The sequence below is a fragment of the Belonocnema kinseyi genome, chromosome 7 (genome assembly GCF_010883055.1).
Source record: "Belonocnema kinseyi isolate 2016_QV_RU_SX_M_011 chromosome 7, B_treatae_v1, whole genome shotgun sequence".
Classification (NCBI taxonomy): domain Eukaryota; kingdom Metazoa; phylum Arthropoda; class Insecta; order Hymenoptera; family Cynipidae; genus Belonocnema; species Belonocnema kinseyi.
Window position 1 is genome coordinate 22844983 of NC_046663.1, and position 19635 is coordinate 22864617.

The 19635-nt window shown below is 23.4% G+C and overlaps 2 protein-coding genes across 2 annotated transcripts in view; one reads left to right on the top strand and one right to left on the bottom strand.

Annotated features, from left to right (window-relative positions):
- Positions 1-9873, bottom strand: part of LOC117177334 (periodic tryptophan protein 1 homolog) — a 34498-nt gene extending 24625 nt beyond the window's left edge. Inside the window, exons 1-2 of the mRNA XM_033367960.1 lie at positions 9681-9873; positions 9524-9582 (exon numbers count right to left, since the gene is read on the bottom strand). Of these exons, the coding sequence (XP_033223851.1) occupies positions 9524-9582; positions 9681-9761 (140 nt within the window). The 5' untranslated portion in view covers positions 9762-9873. The remainder of the gene's footprint in view (positions 1-9523; positions 9583-9680) is intronic.
- A 45-nt stretch (positions 9874-9918) lies between these two features.
- LOC117177336 (protein Asterix) lies at positions 9919-19311 on the top strand. Its single transcript, XM_033367963.1, has 2 exons — positions 9919-10047; positions 18424-19311. Exon 2 carries the CDS (start codon positions 18425-18427, stop codon positions 18755-18757), a length of 333 nt encoding a protein of 110 aa, XP_033223854.1. The 5' UTR covers positions 9919-10047; position 18424; the 3' UTR covers positions 18758-19311.
- The last annotated feature ends 324 nt before the right edge of the window (positions 19312-19635 follow it).

Consider the following 19635-nt stretch of genomic DNA (forward strand, 5'->3'; position numbering starts at 1 on the left):
GAGTGGCTATTTTTAGACCCAGAAAGTCACGTTTTTTAGAATACAGTTGTGTTTTTAATTATATCATATTTTCAGGCAAAAAATTAATTTTCAACCAAAAAAATATCCAATTTTTAGCCAAAGATTCATTTTTAACTAAAACCTTGAATCTTTGATACATATTTTTTTATTTTTAAATTAATCAAAAATCTTTCTTTAGAATAATTATTAATTATAGAAAATCTCGATTAAAATATGTTCCAATTTAAAATTATTTATTTATTTAAATATTTAACCTGAAAATCGGACAATTATAAAATCCTACAATGAAAATTAAAAATTAAGATAAAAATACAAAATAAAAAATGAATTCTCAACTCAATATGAAATAGTTGATATTTCCATCAAAGACGAATTTTCGAAAAAAGATCAATTCTCAACCAAAAATGGAATAGCTATTTTTAGGCTCACAAATACCAATTTTTTAGACTACAGTTGAATTTTAAATTATATTAAATTTTCAGGTAAAAAATTAATATTCAACAAGAAAATCAAACTTTTAGCCAAAGATATGAATTTTTAACTGAAACTTTGAATTTTTTTAACAATAAAAAATCTTATATTGAAAATTAAGAATTAAGATAAAAAATACAATACAAAAATATTTATTCTCAATAAAATATATCATAGTTGATATTTCAACCAAAAATTAATTTTTATTTATAATCGAGAAGACTCGAATTAAGCCAAAAAGACGAATTCTCGAAAAACAATCAATTTTTAATCAAAAATGAAATAGCTATTTCTAGGCCCAATAAGACAAATTTTGTAGAAGACAGTTGAATTTTGATTAACCTATATTTCATTTTCAGGTAAAAAATTAATTTTCATCCAAAAAAATTGAAATTTTTAACAAAAGATATGAATTTTTAACTAAAATTTCCAAACTTTAATAAAGAAAAATTAATTTTTAAAAAAAATAGTTTCATTTTCATATTTTTCTATTTTAAAATTAATTAAAACTCTTTCTTTAGAATAATTATTAATTCTAGAAACTTATGACTAAAATATTTTTCAATTTGAAATGACTTATTTCTTTAAATCTTTAACTGAAAATCGGACAATTTTAAAATTGTATATTGGAAATTAAAAATTAAGTTAAAAAATACAAAATAAAATACAAAGTGAAAAAAAAGAATTCTCAACAAAATATGTCATAGTTGATATTTCCACCAAAAAATATTTTAATTTTTAATCAAGACGAGTCGAATTAAGCCACGAAGGTGAATTTTCGAAAAACGATCAATTTTTAACTAAAAATGGAGTAGCTATTTTTAGACCCAGAAAGCCAAGTTTTTTATAATACAGTTGTATTTTTAATTATATCATATTTTCAGGTAAAAAATTAATTTTCAACCAAAAAAATATCCAATTTTTAGCCAAAGATGCATTTTTAACTAAAACCTTGAATCTTTGATAAAAAACTTGAATTTTGTAACAAAATAGTTGAGTTTTCATATCTTCTTATTTTAAAATTAATTAAAAATCTTCCTTCAGAATTATTATTAATTCTAGAAATTTTCGAATAAAATATTTTTCAATTCGAAATGATTTATGTTTTTAGATCTTTAACTGAAAATCGGACAATTTTAAAATCTTGTATTGAAAATTAAAAATTAGGATAAAAAATACAAAACAAAAATGTTAATTCTCAACAAAATGTGGCATAGTTGATATTTACACAAAAAAGTATTTTAATTTTTAACCAAGAAGAGTCGAATTTAAACAAAAAGACTAATTTTCGAAAAACCATCAATTTTTAACAAAAAATGGAATAGCCATTTTTAGGCCTAAAATGTCAAAAATTTTTAGGAAAGAGTTGGATTTTTAATTACATTACATTTGCAGGCAAAAAATTAATATTCAACAAAAAAATGAAATTTTTAGCCAAAGATACGAGTTTTTAACCAAAAGTTTGAATCTTTAATAAAAAATAAATTTTTTAACAAAATAGTTGAGTTTTCAGCCAACAAAATTTAAAAAAAATTCTGCAGAATTAAAAAAATGGGCTTTAAATATTCTAAATAGAAAATTTTCGAAATCTTCAGATCTATACTTTTTTAAACATTCTTTACAAACTTGAAAAGTTTTAAATTATTTTTTAATCTCTTCAAAACTTCTAAACAATCTACAAATTTCTTTTGTTTTGAATTTTTCCTATTTTTTCAATTCTGCATATACTTCGAAAGCTTTATAAATATTTTTTAAAATGATTCGAATTTTTCATTATATTTTTAAAAAATGCAAAATTAAACAGAAATGGGCCTAAAAGCTTCTAATTTTCCTTTTTATGCAAATTCTAAGTTTGACAATAAAAAATTCTGTAATTTTGATGCTTTGAATTCGAAATTTCATCAATTTGGAAGATTTAGAATTGAAAATTATTGATATTTAAAATGATCGCTATTTAAACAATTTTATTTATACATTTTTCAAATTAAATAATTTTTTGCATAAACCATTAAACATTAAGATAAAGAATACAAAACAACATTGCTACGATATGATTTCATTTTTCGAAATTGTACAACTTTAAGCTTTTTAACTCGACATTTGTTTATATTTACATATGCAATTATTAAATTAAAAACTGATTATACAGACTTTTAATCTAAAAATTTGATATATTTAATAGCGAAATGGTCCTAAAATTTTGAATGTTTAAATTTGAAACTACAATATTGTTAAATTAAAAATTCGAAACATCCCAAAATTAAATGTAATTTTAAATGGAAAACGTTTAAAATAAAAAAATTTCTACTCCCGAACGTTGAAACTTAAAGGAATTCGAACTTATTTAAAATTGAAAAAAATTAAATTACCAAGCATTGGGATGTTGAAACTTTTGTATGCTCAACGCCTTTAAAATTTCAATTATTGCATGTAAATTTAAATCGCTTAAAATAAAATATTTTTCAATTTGAAATTACTTATTTGTTTATATCTTAAACTGAAAATCAGACAATTTTAAAATCTCACATTTAAAATTAAAAATTAAGTTAAAAACTATTTTAAAAATACAAAAAAAATACAAATCCCTACAAAATATGTCACAGTTGATATTTCCAACAAAAAATATGTTAATTTTTAATCTAGAAGAGTCGAATTTAATCAAAAAGTCTTCCTTCTTGAATTATTATTACTTCTAGAAACTTTCGAATAAAATATTTGTCAATTTGAAATTACTTCTTTAAATCTTTAACTAAAAATCGGACAATTTAAAAATCTTATATTGAAAATTAAAAATTAAGATCAAAAATACAAAATAAAAAAAAATGAATTCTCAATAAAATATGTCTTAGTTGATATTTCCACTAAAAAGTATTTTAATTTTTAATTAAGAAGAGTCGAATTGAGCCAAAAAGACGAATTTTCGAAAAACGATCAATTTTTAACCAAAAATGGAATGGCTTTTTTAGGTCCAAAAAGACAAATTTTTAGGAAACAGTGAAATTTTTAATTATATTACATTTTTAGGTGAAACATTAATTTTCAATAGCAATAAAAATCAAATTTTCAACCAAAGATATGAATTTTTAATCTTTGATACAAAAAATAAATTTTTTATCAAAATAGTTGTGTTTTCATATATTTTATTTTAAAATTAATTAAAAGTCTTCCTTTAGAATTATTATTAATTCTAGAAGCTTTCGAAAAACGATCAATTTTTAACTAAAAATGGAATAGCTATTTTTAGGCCCAAAAAGACAAGCTTTTAAGAATACAGTTGAATTTTTAATTATATTACATTTGTAGGTCAAAAATTTACTTTCAACAACAACAAAAAATTTAGCCAAAGATATGAATTTCGAACTAAAATTTTTTATCTTTAATAAAGAAAAATGCATTTTTTAACAAAATAGTTGAGTTTTCATATTTTTTATTTTCAAATGCATTAGAAATCTTTATTTAGAATTATTATTAATTCCATTTAAATCTTTAACTGAAAATCAGGAAATTTTAAAATCTTACATTAAAAATTAAAAATTAAGATAAAAATATAAAAAAATACGAAATAAAAAAATGAATTCTCAACAAAATATGTCATAGTTGATACTTCCAACAAAAAGTATTTGAATTTTTAATCAAGAAGAATAGAATTAAGCCAAAAAGACTAATTTTCGAAAAATAATCAATTTTTAACCAAAAATGGAATATCTGTTTTTAGGCCTACAAAGACAAATTTTCTAGATGACAGTTTAATTTTTAATTACATTATTTTTACAGGTAAAAAAAATTAATTTTTAACAACAAAAAAATCCATTTTTCAACCAAAGATATGAATTTTGAACTAAAATTTGGAATCTTTAATAAAGAAAAATTAAGTTTTTAATGAAATAGTTGAGTTTTCAGCCAAAGAATATTAAGACACTTGAAATATTTAGAAGTTTAAAATGATTTTTTAATTTCTTTAAAACTTCTAAGTCAACTAAATATTTTTTTTATGATTTGAACTTTTTCTTATATTTAAAAAAAAAATTCTGCAAAATTAAACAAATAGGCTTTATATATTCTGAAGATCTCTCCAAAAATTAAAGAAATTAAAAATCTTTTAAAAAATTATTATCTTAAAATTAATTTTTTAAAAATCGTTTTTAAATATTCTTAGGGATCCTACGAAATGTTTTTCAATCTCTTGGAACCTTCTATAAGTCTTCAATGGCTTCTAAATTTTTTGTTCAAAATTGTTAAAAATCTATATTTTGTTTTAAATTTATTCCCAGTTAATTTTAGTTTTGAATATTCTACGTTATTTTTCGTAATTTTAGAAAATAATTTTTAAAATTTTGGAAATCCTAGCAATCTTTAGATTTATTTTTTTATTCTTCGAAACTTTCCAAAATTTTTAAAAAGCTTTTTTCAAAATCCTCAAAGATTTATACTTTTTTAAACATTTTTTACAATCTTCTTCTAAACACTTTAATAAATAATTCGAATTTTTCATTATATTTTAAAATAATTCTGCAAAATTAAAAAAATGGGTTTACATTGAAAATTAAAAATTAGAATAAAGAATACAAAAGAATATTGCTACGATGATTTTATTTTTTGAAAATGTATAATTTTAAGCTTTTGAATTCAAAATTTGTTTATAATTATTTATATCTAAAATTATTAAATAAAAGCGAACTGGTCCTAAAATTTTGAATATTTGAATTTGAAATTACAATATTGTGAAATTTAAAATTCGAAACCTATAAAATATAAATCCAATTTTAAATGGGAAACGTTAAAAATGAAAAAAATTCTACTTCTGAACGGTGAAACTTAAACGAATGCGAAATTCATTTTAAGCTGAAAACAATTAAATCACAAAAAAATTGGAAATTAAAACTTTTTTATGCTCAGCCTCTTTAAAATTACAATTATTTGATGTAAATTTATATCGCCTTAAATTTAATAATTTTTAAATTGCTGATAATACTTTCAAAAATTTCACAAGTTCAATTTAAATTGAAAATTAAAACCTACAAAAGGGAAAAATTCCAAATGTAGCGTTCTTCATGAAAAGCCAGAACTCTGAAATTGTAACCACTTAAAATTAACGAAATTACCCATTTACTGATGTACTCGTATCAATTTCAGATAGTTTTATTTTCATATTTTTTTTATTTTCAAATTAATTAAAAATCTTCCTTGAGAATAATGATTATTTCTAGAAATTTTCCAATAAAATATTTTCCAATTTGAAATGACCTATTTTTTTAGATCTTAAACTAAAAATCGGACAATTTTCCAATCGTACATTGAAAATTAAAAATTAGGATAAACAATTCAAAACAATATCGCTACTATATGATTTCATTTTTTTTAAATTGTACAAGTTTAAGCAAAGATTTATTTTCTACCAAAAAATACTCATTTTCAAAAAAGTATACAAATTTTCATCTAAAAAATATAAATTCTCAGTCAAAATTAGAATGGTTAAAATCTTAGAAAAGTAAATGCTCAGCCAAAAAAAAAAATTTTCAACAAAAGAGTTTTTAAGAACCCAATTTTTTAACCAAAATTATAAGAATTAACTTTTTGGTAAAAACAATTAATTTTCAACAACAAAAATAATTCTCAACAGAATAATTCAATTTTAAACCCAATAGATGAATTTTCTACCAAAAAAGATACAATTTCAATAAAATGTATGCATTTTTAAATGAAAAAGATAAATTTACAAACTTAAGTAGAATAGCTCAATTTGCAGTTAGAAATGTAGTTTTATTAAATTAATTATTAACTAAAAATATAAATTTTCAAGCAAAAATGGAATAGTTACATCTTCAGTTAAAAAAATAATATTCAACTAAAATGAAACGAATTTTCAGTAAAAGAAATTAATTTTTAATCATAGTGAGGAATTTTAAACCAAAAATATAAATTTTGAAACAAATAGTTGGGTTTTCAAACCTAAAGATTTTTTTTCTATCAGAAAATACTAATTTTCAAAAAAGTACATAAATTTTCATCTAAAAACTTTCAATTTTCAACCAAAATTAGAACACTTAAAGTCTTGAAAAAATAAATGTTTAACCCAAAAAAAAAAGATTTTTCAAAAAAAAAAAGTTTTAAAAATAATTTTTTTAACAAAAATAGAAAAATTAAATTTTTAGTTAAAGCAATCAATTTTTAACAAAAAGAAAAAATGAATTTTCAACAAATTAATTCAATTTTTAACTAAAAAACAAATTTATAATTAAAAAAGTAAATTTTGAACAAAAAACTCGAGTTTTCAGGAAAATCAATTTATTTTCAACTAAAAATATACATTTTTAAGCAAAAAGGGGACAGTTATATTTTTAGTTAAAAAAAATTAATTTTTAACTAAAATAAAAAGAATTTTTAGTTAAATAAATTCATTTTTATTCATAGTTCTGAATTTTCAACCAAAAATATAAAATTTGTAAAAAATAAATGAATTTTTGACCAAAAAGATTTATTTTCTGCCAAAAAAGACACATTTTCAACAAAGTACATGAATTTTCATCTAAGAAATATCAATTTTCAACCAAAATTAAATACTTAAAGTCTAAGAAAAGAAATGTTTAGCCATAAAAAACAAACGAATTTTCAACAAAATAGTATAAAAAAAAAGAATTTTTTAAACCCAAAAGATGAATTTTCTACCAAAAAAGATACAGTTTCCAACAAAATATTTTAATTTTCAACTAAAAAAGGTAAATTTACAAATCAAAAGTAGAATAGTTCAATTGGCAGTTAGAAAAGTAATTTTATTTAATTAATTTTCAACTAAAAATATAAATTTTCAAGCAAAAATGGAAGTTATATCTTCAGTTAAAAAAAAATTAATATTCAATTAAGAAGAAATTAATTTTTAAGTATAGTAGTGAATTTTCAACCAAAAATATAAATTTTGAAACAAAGTTGAGTTTTCAAACCAAAATATTTATTTTCATCTAAAAATATCAATTGTCAGGTTAAATTAGAATACTTATAACTTTAGAAAAATAAATTCCCTATCTCTAAAAAAAAACGAATTTTCAACAAAATAGTTTTAAAAAAAATTTAACCAAAAATATAAGAATTAAATTTTTACTTAAAAAAATCAATTTTTAACCAAAAAACGAATTCTCAATCAATTTGAACCTAAACAGGTGAATTTTCTACCAAAAAAAGATACAGTTTCAATCAAATATATAAATTTTCAACTAAAAAAAAAATAAATATAAAAACCAAAAGTAGAATAGTTCAACAAAATTATAAAAAAACTAATTTTCCACAAAATCGGTTAGAAAAAAATCTTTAACCAAAAATATAAGAATTAAACTTTTAGTTAAAACAAATTAGAATAGTCCAATTTGCAGATAGAAAAGTAAATAAAAAAAATGAAAAAAAACGAGTTTTCAGCAAAATTAATAAATTTTCAACTAAAAAGAAAACAGACTTTCAGCAAAAGAAATTAATTTTCAATCTCAGTGATGAATTTTCAACCAAAAATATGAATTATTGACCAAATAGGGTAATTTTAAAACCAAAAGACGAATTTTTAACTAAATATTTTTTGAACGAAGAAATTAATTCCTAACAAAAAATAAAGTAGATACATTTTTGCACAAAAAAGATAAATTTTCCATATAAAAATAGAATAGTTTAAGTGAACTTTTGACTAAAATGATAAATATTCAACTAAAAAAATATAATTTTGAACTAAATACAAGAATTTTCAACTGAAAAGATGAATTTTCTACCAAAAGTAAAAAAATTACATTTTTAATTAGGGAAATAAATTTTCCACAAAAAAAAAGATACGAATTTTCAAGAAAATAGTTAAATTTTCAACCACGGAAAATAATTTTTTTACCAAAAATATGAAGATTAAACTAATAAAAGTACTTTTTAACCAAGAAGATTTATTTCTAACAAAAAAGACGAATTTTCAAATAAAAAATATTATTTTTCAAACAAACATCGAATGAAAAATTTTTTTTAAGTAAAAAAAATACATGTTCAACTAAAGACATGAAGTATTAAATAAAATTATAGTATATTCAACTAAAATAGTTATATTCTAAGTTAAAAAAAAAATTTCAACAAAAAAAATCCAAAGGAAAAACAAATTTTTGGCCAAACAGCTCATTTTTTATCAAAAGAAATTAATTTCTAATTAAAACGATATCACGAAAAAAAATAATTAACCAGAGTTTATTTTTTAACCAAATAATTTTATTTCCAACCTAAAACATGAATTTTTATCAAAAAATGTTAATATTTAACTGGAATACTTGAATTTTTAAGTGAAAAGAAGAATTTTCAAACAAGAAAATTAATTTTTGTATTAAATAACACAAGTTTATTTATTATATATAAAAACATTTTAAAAGAAATTAAAATAATTATGTAAAATCCTAATATTATCTATATGTAATTAAGATAAATAAATATTTTAACTCTATCAATTATTGTAAACTTTTAAAGAAAAAGATCATTTTCGAAAAAAAATTGTTTTTAAATAAAATACGTGAATCTTCAACGAAATAGTTGAATTTTTTTCTGAAAAAAGATATATTTTTCTACAAAAAAAGAGGAATTTTTTACAAAGTACATAAATTTTCAAACAAATAGTTTAGCTTTAAAATTCAGAATATCAATTTTGAACCAAATAGTTGAATTTTCACCAAAAAAAAATTGTTTTCAACAAAGTAGTTTACATTTTCAACTAGAGGTAAATTTTAAATTAAAATGATGAATCTTTAACCTAAAAAATTAATTTTGAACAAAAAAGTGTCTTAAAATATATACTTATTTCGAAATTGACCAAAATTATTAAAATACGAATTTATTTATTTTCCTGAGAACTTAAAAAAAAATGAGAAAAATAAAAGTCTTTTACTAAAATCAAAACAAAAATATGGGTTTGACAACACTATATTACATTTCGTAAATGTATCCACTTCGCGTAGATATATTTTTTCGAAATCACTGCAATTAAACAAATCTAAAAATATTGACGGCAGTTGAAAATATTACTTACTCTAATTCTGCTTTAGTTTTTTGTATGATATTCTTTAATTCCTCGGGGCTCAGTTGCACCTAGAAAAAAAATATTCATAAAATCACTCAAAATTAAATAAACAAGTATCTTGAACGAAACTTGAAATTCAAAAAAAAATGGTTTCGAGAAACCTAACCTTATCGGGTACTGCTGCTGCGACTCCTCTTTTCACCCAAGTCGTGCACAATATTGCATTTTTTACATCGCTTGCCTCCATCTTTAAATAAATATAAATATACTTATAAAATTATTATTACCAGAGATAAATAAACATTTTAATGTTTTTTTTAGAAACTTCCTGGAACACAGATTACACGTGACCGCGAAAGCTGCGAACATAACCTTAAAAATCATGTGTGACGTGTTAGCTTGTGACCGGTGACGTCACCATGAAATGACAAGACTCACGAAACGTAATTTTGTAATCGTTTTTTCAAAAATTTGACTATTATCTACAAAGAAAAGTGTTTAAAATTTATAAATATCTCTATCTCGTGCACCAAGTAAGTCCAAAAATTGTTATCTTTTATATTACAGACTTATTAAGTCACTTTCGAAGGCTTTAAAGTCAAAGTTTGCACCTAACCTATAAACACGAGATTACAATTTACCAAAGATTTTTGAATTTACATAGAGTATTTCAATTATTTATAAAAATTATCCAAATAAGTATTTAGAATTTTGTAATTTAGTTGGAACTTTGAATATCTAGAGCTAAAAGCCTGGAAAAATCGGATTTTTGTGAAGCTCAGGTTTCGGAATAATCACCCTTGACACCATTTTGATACCATTAAAAAAAATTTCACTTTAAATTACTATTTTCTCACAATTGTCCCCTGGTGCCATTATTTATTTAATTTTTCTTGAAAAATATTGTTGAAATTCTTCGCTATTTGGCTAGAAATGGTCTCGATGGTTGGTTAAGGGCCGTTCAAAATGATGAGTTTTGAAGCCAAGAAGATAAATTTTGAACAAAAAAGCTGAATTTTAGTTAATTTTTCACTCAAATAGACGAATTCGCAACAAATTTCATACATTTTCCAAAAAACAGTTGAATTTTCTACTAAACTGTTGATTATTTAAGCCAAAAGAAGAATTTTCTACAAAATGGGTGAATTTTCAAAATGAAATTTCTATTTTTTAGAAAAAATTTAATAGTTGATATTTAAACAACATTTTTTTTCAAATTTGAAACAAAAAACAGTTAAATATAAGCAAAAAAGACGAATTTTCAACGAAATACTTGAATCCTTATCTAAAATAGATTATTTTTCAACCATAAAATTGTATTTTTAAGTAAAAAAATTGATTATCTAGCAAAAAATACGAGTTGAATTTTCTAAACCAATGAGACGATTTTTTCTAGAAAACAGTTGCATTTTCAACCTAGAAAGAGGACCAAGAGAACTAATTTTCTATTAAAAATGCAGTTTTAAAAATAATACATGAATTAAAAAAAAAACAGTTGAATTTTCTACTAAATTTTAAAGAATTTTCAAGCAAACATCCAACAATTGATATTCAAACCAAATTTTTTTTTGAATTTGAAATAAAAAATTGTTAAATATAACCAAACGAGACGAATTTTTCTAAAAAACAGTTGCGTTTTCAATTTGGGAAAAGGCCGAGAGGTCTAAAGTTCTATTAAAAATACATTTTTTGAGTTAATACATGACTTAAAAAAACATTGGAATTGTCTATTCAATTGTTTAATTTTTCAAACCAAATAGACGAATTTTCCACAAAATAGTCGAATTTTCAACATGAAATTACTAATTTACCCCGAAAAATCAAACAAAAAATTTTAATTAGAAAAGGTGAATTTTCTACTAAATTTTGATGAATTTTCAAGCCAAATGGACGTATTTTCCTTAAAATAACTGAATTTTCAACATAAAATTATTAATCTTCAGCAAAAAATCGAATCGTTGATATTTAAACCAAATTTTTCAAAAATTTTAAATACAAAATTGTTAAATATAACCAAAAAATACGATTTTTCGACGAAATGGTTCAATTCTTACCTAAAACGGATTAATTTTCAACCGTAAAATTGTATTTTTAACTAAAAAAGTAACATTTAAACTAATTGGAATTATTTTCTATAAAACAGACGATTTTTTAAATAAAAAATATATGAATTTTTAACCAAATAGTTGATTTTTTATGTTAAAAAAAGTTTTTAATAAAAAAAATAATGAAGTTTCTACAAGATTGTTGAATTTTCAAACTAAAGAGACAAATTTTCGAAAAGTCAGTTGCGTTTTCAACCTGTAAATACTTATTTTTAACGAGAAATGTTATAGTTGATATTTAAGAAAAAGATTGAAAATAAAAAACAGTTGAATATAACCTGAATAAAACAAATTTCCTACGAAGTACTTGAATTCTCATCTAAAAAAAAAATATTTAATAAAAACACAGTTGTATTTTTGTTTTTTTAAAATAAGGAATTAATTTCCAAGCCAAAGATAGGAATTACCTGCAAAATATTTGATTTTTTAACCCGAAAACACTAATTTTAACCCAACAAATGTAACACTTGATATTTAAACCAAAAAATAGTTTGATTTTAAATAAAATAAAAGTAAAATATAACCAAAAGAAAACGAATTTTCAACCAAGCACTTGAATTCTCAAATAAAACAGATTAATTTCTAACCATAAAGTTGGAGTTTTAAACAAATAATTGATTTTTCCCCGAAAAAGGTGAATTTTCTTACAAATAGTTAAAATTTAAACAACGAGGATTAATTTGATATTAAAAAGACGATTTTTAAAGTTAATACATAAATTTTCAAGCTAAAGAGACCACTTCTCTACAAAATGATTAAATTTTCGACCCGAAAATACTAATTTTCACCAAAAAATGTAACACTTGATATGTAAACAAAAAAAAAAAGATTTTAATTTGATATAAAAAAAATGAATCTAATCAAAAATGACGAATTTTCAACGAAATATTTAAATTCTTACCTAAAACAATATTATTTTGAACTATAAATTTGTTTTTTAAACCCAAAAAGTTTATTTTCTAATCAAAAATAAGAATTTTCTACCAAATACATATATTTTATGTCAGCAAGTTATAATTTAAACCAAGAGGATTAATTTTTTTTATCGAAAATACGATTTTTAAAGAAAATAAATGAATTTTTAAACAAATAGTTTAATTTTTAGTTTCAAAAAATATAATTTCTAATAGAAAGAAGAACAATTTTGTTTAATAAAAAAATTGAATTATCAACCTAAAAATACTTATTATTACTAAAGAAAGTAACAGTTGATATTAAAATAAAAAAATTTAATTTTAAACAAATAAAACAGTGGAATATAAGAAAAAAATATGAATTCGTAACTAAATATTTCTATCTTAAACTAAAACAAATTAATTTTAAAAACCATCCAGTTGCATTTAATAAAAAAAATTGATTTCTTTTTTTTACCAAAAGAGACGAATTTTCTATTTCTAACAAAAAATGTAATATATAGTTGACATTTAAAACAGTAAATGAATTGAGAATAAAAAGCAGCTGGATATAACCAAAAAGAAAATGAATTTCCAACAAAATACTTGAATCCTCACCTAAAAGATATTAATTTTAAACCGCATTTTTAACAGAAAAAGACGAATTTTGTACCAAATACGAGTATATATATTTTTTAACAAACAGTTTTACAAATTGTTGAATTTTCAAGCCAAACTCAGGAATTCTCTACAAAATAGTTTAATCTTCAACTCGAAAAAAACTAATTTTCACAAAAAAATTATATTTTTTTTTCATAAATAAACATTAGTTAAAGATATTTCAATATTAAACAATAAATAATAAAAAAAATTGTAAATGAATTATTTATTGAAAAGATGTTTTTTACGATTTTCCATAATTTTACGTTTTTTTAAGTTATACAGCAAGAAATTTGGATAAAAACAATATGATGATGAAGAAAGTTCTTCTTGAGATTATTAATTTTAATATTGTAAAAAAAATTAATAAACAAATGTAATAAACAAATGTATTAATCAGCCAGTTTTCGACAGAAAAATGTGTTTTTTCTATGTCATTCTATGTCATTCATAATTTGTTAATTAATCTTATTATATTTTAAAACAAATTTAATAATCAAATGCATTAATCAGGCATACTTCGATAGAAAAATTCATTTTTTACGATGTAAACTTTTTAAATTAGTTACTGCATGATCGTTTCAGCAAAATTCATAATTTTTTCATCAGTTTTATAATTTTTGAAAACAAAATGTAATAAACAAATGCATTATTGGGGCATCTGTCGACGGAAAAGTTTTTTTTCGATATTAAATGTTTTAATTGGGTTCTTCATAGTAAATTCAGCAACATTTATGATTAGTTGATAGATTTTATGATTTTTTAAAACGAATTTAACAAAGATGTGCATTATCCGGGCATCTGTCAAAGAAAAAATCGGTTTTTGTTGTTATGTCAGTCGTTTTAATTGGGAACTTAAGGGCATGTGAACTTAGAAAATTGTCGATTTTGCCAGTTTTATGTTCCCCCGGCTTTTTTTCTAGAATAACAAATATTTTGTCTTAAAAATTTGGAAAATGATAGCGAACATGCTAACGGACGTCCTCACACACTTTTTTTGTAGGTTAATTAAAAAAAGTTCTAATTTAGCAAAATGTGATTAACTTGCATAGCGCTTAGCAAATAGTATCGATTTTTACAGTGTTAGATTCCCCCGGCTTTATTCCTAGGATAAGAAATATTTTGCCTTAAAAATCTGGGAAATGATAGCGAACATGCCAACAAACGTCCCCATATACTTTTTTTGTGCTTTTTTATCAAAAAATTTTCGATAATGCTAACAACGTGTGTGTATATCTCGAGGTTATGTTTGTTACAATTCACAAGAGCGTTACTTCCAAACTGTACAATATTTTTGGCCGAAAACTTTGGACTTACAAATAAACATAGTAACTAGTATCCGGAACTAACCCTTTTTGTAGGCAATCAAAAAAGTTTATTTCATAAATAATTTCCAGATTATCGGAAAGGCAGAGATGAAAAACGACGTAACCTCAAAATAATGCATATGCATATAATTTTTATTTAGCACAACAATTTTTTTTGTTATTATCCCTCAAAAAAGAGTCCGGGGACGTCCGTTAACTGATAAATTCTATGATTTAAACAAATTTAATAATTATATGCATTATTTGGGTATTTGTAGACGAAAAAGTTTTTTTTTAAACCTCAGTTCTTTCAGTTGTTCTCATTAATTTATTTTTTAATGAGCCTACAGATTCAGGATAATGCATTTGTTTAAAAAAAAATAAAATTATTCAACTAACTATGCATTTTTGTTTAATTATCTTGAAGTTGCAATTAAAACGACTGACATAAAAAAAAATGTTCCTTCGACAGTTGCCCCAATAATGCATTTGTTTATTAAAATTGTTTAAAAGAGTCATAAAGTTGATTAATTATGAATTTTTTCTGCAATTATCATGAAGTTCCCAATTAAAAAAAGTTATCATTGAAAAAACGAATTTCTGTTCCAACAAATGCCTTATCGATGCCGTTTTTTATTACATTTTCGGTTTTAAATAATTAAATTTATCAACTATTTATAAATGATGTTGAAAATGTCATGAAGTTCCCGCCTGAAAGGACTGGAATTGAAAAAAACTAATTTTTCAGCCGACAAATTCCCGAATAATGCATTTGTTTATCAAGTTGTGTTTAAAGTCGTAAGATTAATCAACAAAATAATAAAGTTTTCTATAATTAGCATAAACTTCCTAATTAACAAAAAATAATATAAAAAAACGAATTTTTCCGTCGAAAAATGCCTTATCCTTGAATTTCGTTATTAAATTTAATTTTTATATAATTTAAAAAAAATCTAAAATGATAGAAGATTGTAAAAAAACAATCTTTGAACAAATAATTTGTGTATAAATTTCTATTTCTTTTTAAACATAATATTGGCATCATATAGCACTGGGAACGTCAAATAAAAATAGAAGACAATTTTTTTTTGTCAGATTTGTTTATTTTTAAATAAATTAAAAACCTAATTTAAAAATCAGGCTTGATAATTTCTTAGCAATCTTATGAGCTTTTTTTTTTGAGAATTTTTTTTTGGTTATACCTAATAGGTTAAATTTAAACCAAAAGGATTACTTTTCTATTAGAAAGAGAAATGATAAAAAAAAAACAAAAAAGAAACATGAATTTTCAAGCCGAACAGAGAACTTCTCTACAAAATAGTTGAATTTTCAACCTGAAAATACTAATTTGCACCAAAAAGTGTAACACTTGATTTTTAAGCCAAGGATATTTTACCGGGAAACTAATTTCAAAAGCCAGAATTTACTTCTCATCACAGTGAAATTGAAATTTTCGTTTTTAAAATAATTTTGGTAAAAATAAAATCTAAAAAAAAAGTTCCGAAAATCTATTTTGTTGTCGTTGAGAAGTAGATTTTTAACAGAAAATTTAACTTTTCTATTTTTGGTTGATAATGTATCTTTTTAGATAAAAATTCACTATTTGGTTGAAAATTTATGTACTTTGGGAAAAATTCGCATTTTTTCTAGAAAATGAATCTTTATTGTTGAAAATTTATCTTTTTGGTATAAAATCCAACTATTCCAATTAAGGTTCATCATTTTAGTTGAAAATTCATCAGTTGTGTTGAAAATTAATTTCTTCCACTGAAAATTTGAATGTCCATTTTTTGTTGAAATTATCTTTTTCTTTGTAAGTGAATCTTTATGTTTAAAAATTATTATTTGAGGGTAAAAATTTAAGTATTCCAGTTAGATAATGATTATTTTAGTTGAAAATTCATCATTTAGGTTGGAAGTACAATTATTTGGTTAAAAGTTAAATTCTTTTGTGGAAAATTAATTTTGTTAGTTGTCGATTCATCATTTTAATTAAAAATTCGTTATTTGCTTGAAATAAGATCTATTGGATGGAAAACTTTTGTTTTTCTTTGGATGAAAAGGAATTTTTTTGGCGAAATTCAACTATTTTATTGGAAATTTGTTTCTTCTTTCATTAAACATTATTATTTTTTCTTTTAAATAAAAATGTAACTATTATGCCAGTTGAATATTTAATAATTTCAGATAAAAATTCATCTCTTCGGTTCAACATTCATTTTTTGACTGAAAATTTAATTATTCATGCTTTGGTAAAAAATTCGATTATTCTTGTTAAAGATTCATCATTTTAGGTAAAAGTGTATTTTTCTAGTTTAAAATTCAACTGTCCCAGTTAAGGATTTACAATTTTAGTTGAAAATGTAATTATTATGTTGAAAGTCAATTTTTTTTAGGAAAGTAATTTTTAAATGAAAATGTAACCTATTCGAATTTAATATTCCATAGTTTTCGTTAAAAATGAATTTGTTTGGTTGAACATTAATTGTTTCAATTACAAAATTAATTATTTCAATTTTGGTTGACAATTTATATTTTTTATTGAAAATTAATTTTGGTGTTGTTGAAAGTTCAACTTCTTGGGTTTGAAAATTCATCTTTGTATGTAGAAAATGCAACTGTTTAGTTGAAAATTAAATTTCCTGCTTAGAAATTGATATTTTTTCTGGCAAGTTCAACAATTCAGCTATATATGCAACCCTGCGGTTGAAATTCAAAAAAAATGTTTATTTATTTTTTTGGCTTAAAATTAATCTCTTTTGTTTAAAATTCTAATTGTTTTCTAAAACATTTGTCTTTTTTATCTGTTTCAAGAGAATTTTTGACTTTAAAATCTGTATTTTTGATGTGTAAACATCTTAAACCTCGATATAGGGAGTCGCGCCTGAGTTGACGGAAACCACTTTTCGTAAGTGTAATGCAAGCTTCTTGCACATCGGAACGTTCGAAGATGCAAGGTTCTGACACACCAAATTTTTTCGACTATTCTTCTAAATATTGGTACGTGTATAGAAAAGTGAAAGTCATCTTTTGAATGCGATCAGTTATTCTTTCGACTTCGTTCAGTTATTATTTCTATTTCGTACAGTATTATGCTATATATTTATATATGTATAGCAGACACGGCCACGCGTTTCTGTGGCTCAGTTATAATACGTTGAATTAATATTATACATGTGACATGAAATAGATTGTAGCATCATGAAATCGAAACATGGCGCCATCTATTAGTTGCTTACCCAATCTAGATAACTTAAAACGTTAAAGTGTTACTCAATAAACTAACTTACGTCCTCAACTGTTAGAAAGTTGTTGAACTTACAAATAATTATAATTCTTTGTTCTATAATAAACATATAATTTTCAATAAAAAAATGAGGAGGTAACGAATCGAGGTAAAAAACATCCCATTCTTTAAAATGCACCAAATTACACACAGTATGCAAAAATTTCATCAAGATTGGTTAAGTAGTTTCGGAGTTTAGTGGCGACAAACATCGTGACACAAGATTTTTATATATAAAGATATATGACGAGGTATAGGCAGTTAGCAATATAGGAGTATTACATATATAGAAAACACATGTGACGTGAAATAGATTGCAGGATAAAGAAATCGAAACATGGCTCTATCTATTGGCTGCTTACCCAACTTAGATAACGCAAACTGTTGAAATATCGGTCAATAAAGTGACTTACACTGCCACCTATTAGAAACTTATGGAAGTTACAAATAAAAACATTTAATTCTCAATAAAAAAATATTGAGGTAATTAAATGTGATAAAAAGTATCCTATCCTTTAAGTTCGACCAAATTACAAACAGTAAATAAAATTTCATCAAGATCGGTTAAGTAGTTTCGGAGTTTAGTAATGACAAACATCGTGACACATAAATCTGTCTTGGGTTGTAGTTTAGGACACACTTGATGTTTTTTTTTCAGAATGAACAGCTCATCAGATCCTCGTCGTCCGGAAAAGGAGATTCGCTACAAACCAGCAGTGACCAACACTCAAGCTCAACCCGGAGATGACATGACACCAGATTATATGAACATCCTGGGAATGATTTTCAGCATGTGCGGCCTGATGATGCGTCTAAAATGGTGTGCATGGGTTGCCTTGTTTTGTTCCTGCATAAGCTTCGCTAATTCCAGGGTAAGCGACGACACAAAACAAATCCTCAGTAGCTTCATGTTATCCATTTCGGCTGTCGTTATGTCTTATCTGCAAAATCCCCAGCCCATGACTCCTCCCTGGGCTTCGGCGATTCAATAAGAAATTTCTCTTCGGCCCCGAATTGTTTATGGTATTTCCCTGTACTTGAGAGGAGCTGATGAGACTATGTTTCCGAATTTTTCGGCACCAAGGTTTCTTGCATTTTCAATAATTAAGTATCATTCACGGAATACTTAAAGTTCTCAACATTTTCAACGCTTTAGAAGCTCAGTGGAATATTGATTTGTAATTAATACTTAGAGACCAAACTTGAACGTATAGGCGAATGTATCAAATGAACAATACATAACCACGAATATATAATATTAATTATAAATAATGTAGGCATTCATTCATTCTGTCCACACTGAAGCTCCTATCAGGCCTCAGACTCACCACACTATTCACACTATTTTCTCAGAATTTTCCACTAATGCCACCACGTCTTTACTTTTCCTTGAAAAATATTTTTGAAATTTTACGTTAATTGGCTAAAATAATGTCCGCCATCTCAACATAAATTTTCAAACTAAATAGTCTGAGCAATGGATGTGGTGTTCGTCTACACTTTTTTTACATAATTTTTAGTATATGTTTTTTGTTTAGTTCTTGAATATTATTAGGTATTCGCGCTTAACATGTGCCTTTCAGATTTTTCTGTGAATGTTTTAAGTTTGTGAAATTTATTTCGATGAAGTAAGATACAAGGGTAGGTTGAAAAGTTCGTGCAAAAATGGAAAGTGGAAAGCCCGTGGGGCCGCAGTGACCCCAAGGGTCCTTTAAGGGTTAATCTATCTTGCTTTGCGAACTCTTTATTTTTTTTACATAAGAAAACAGCCTTATAGCAATATGCTGTTAGGACTCTAATAAACCTAACTATTTGGTGAGGATACCTTTTTACTGATTTAGCGTAGGAATGTTTGGGGGGGGGGGGGGGG

Excerpts from the sequence above, each read along its gene's own strand:
- LOC117177336 (XM_033367963.1), top strand. The coding sequence starts at position 18,425 with ATGAACAGCTCATCAGATCCTCGTCGTCCGGAAAAGGAGATTCGCTAC.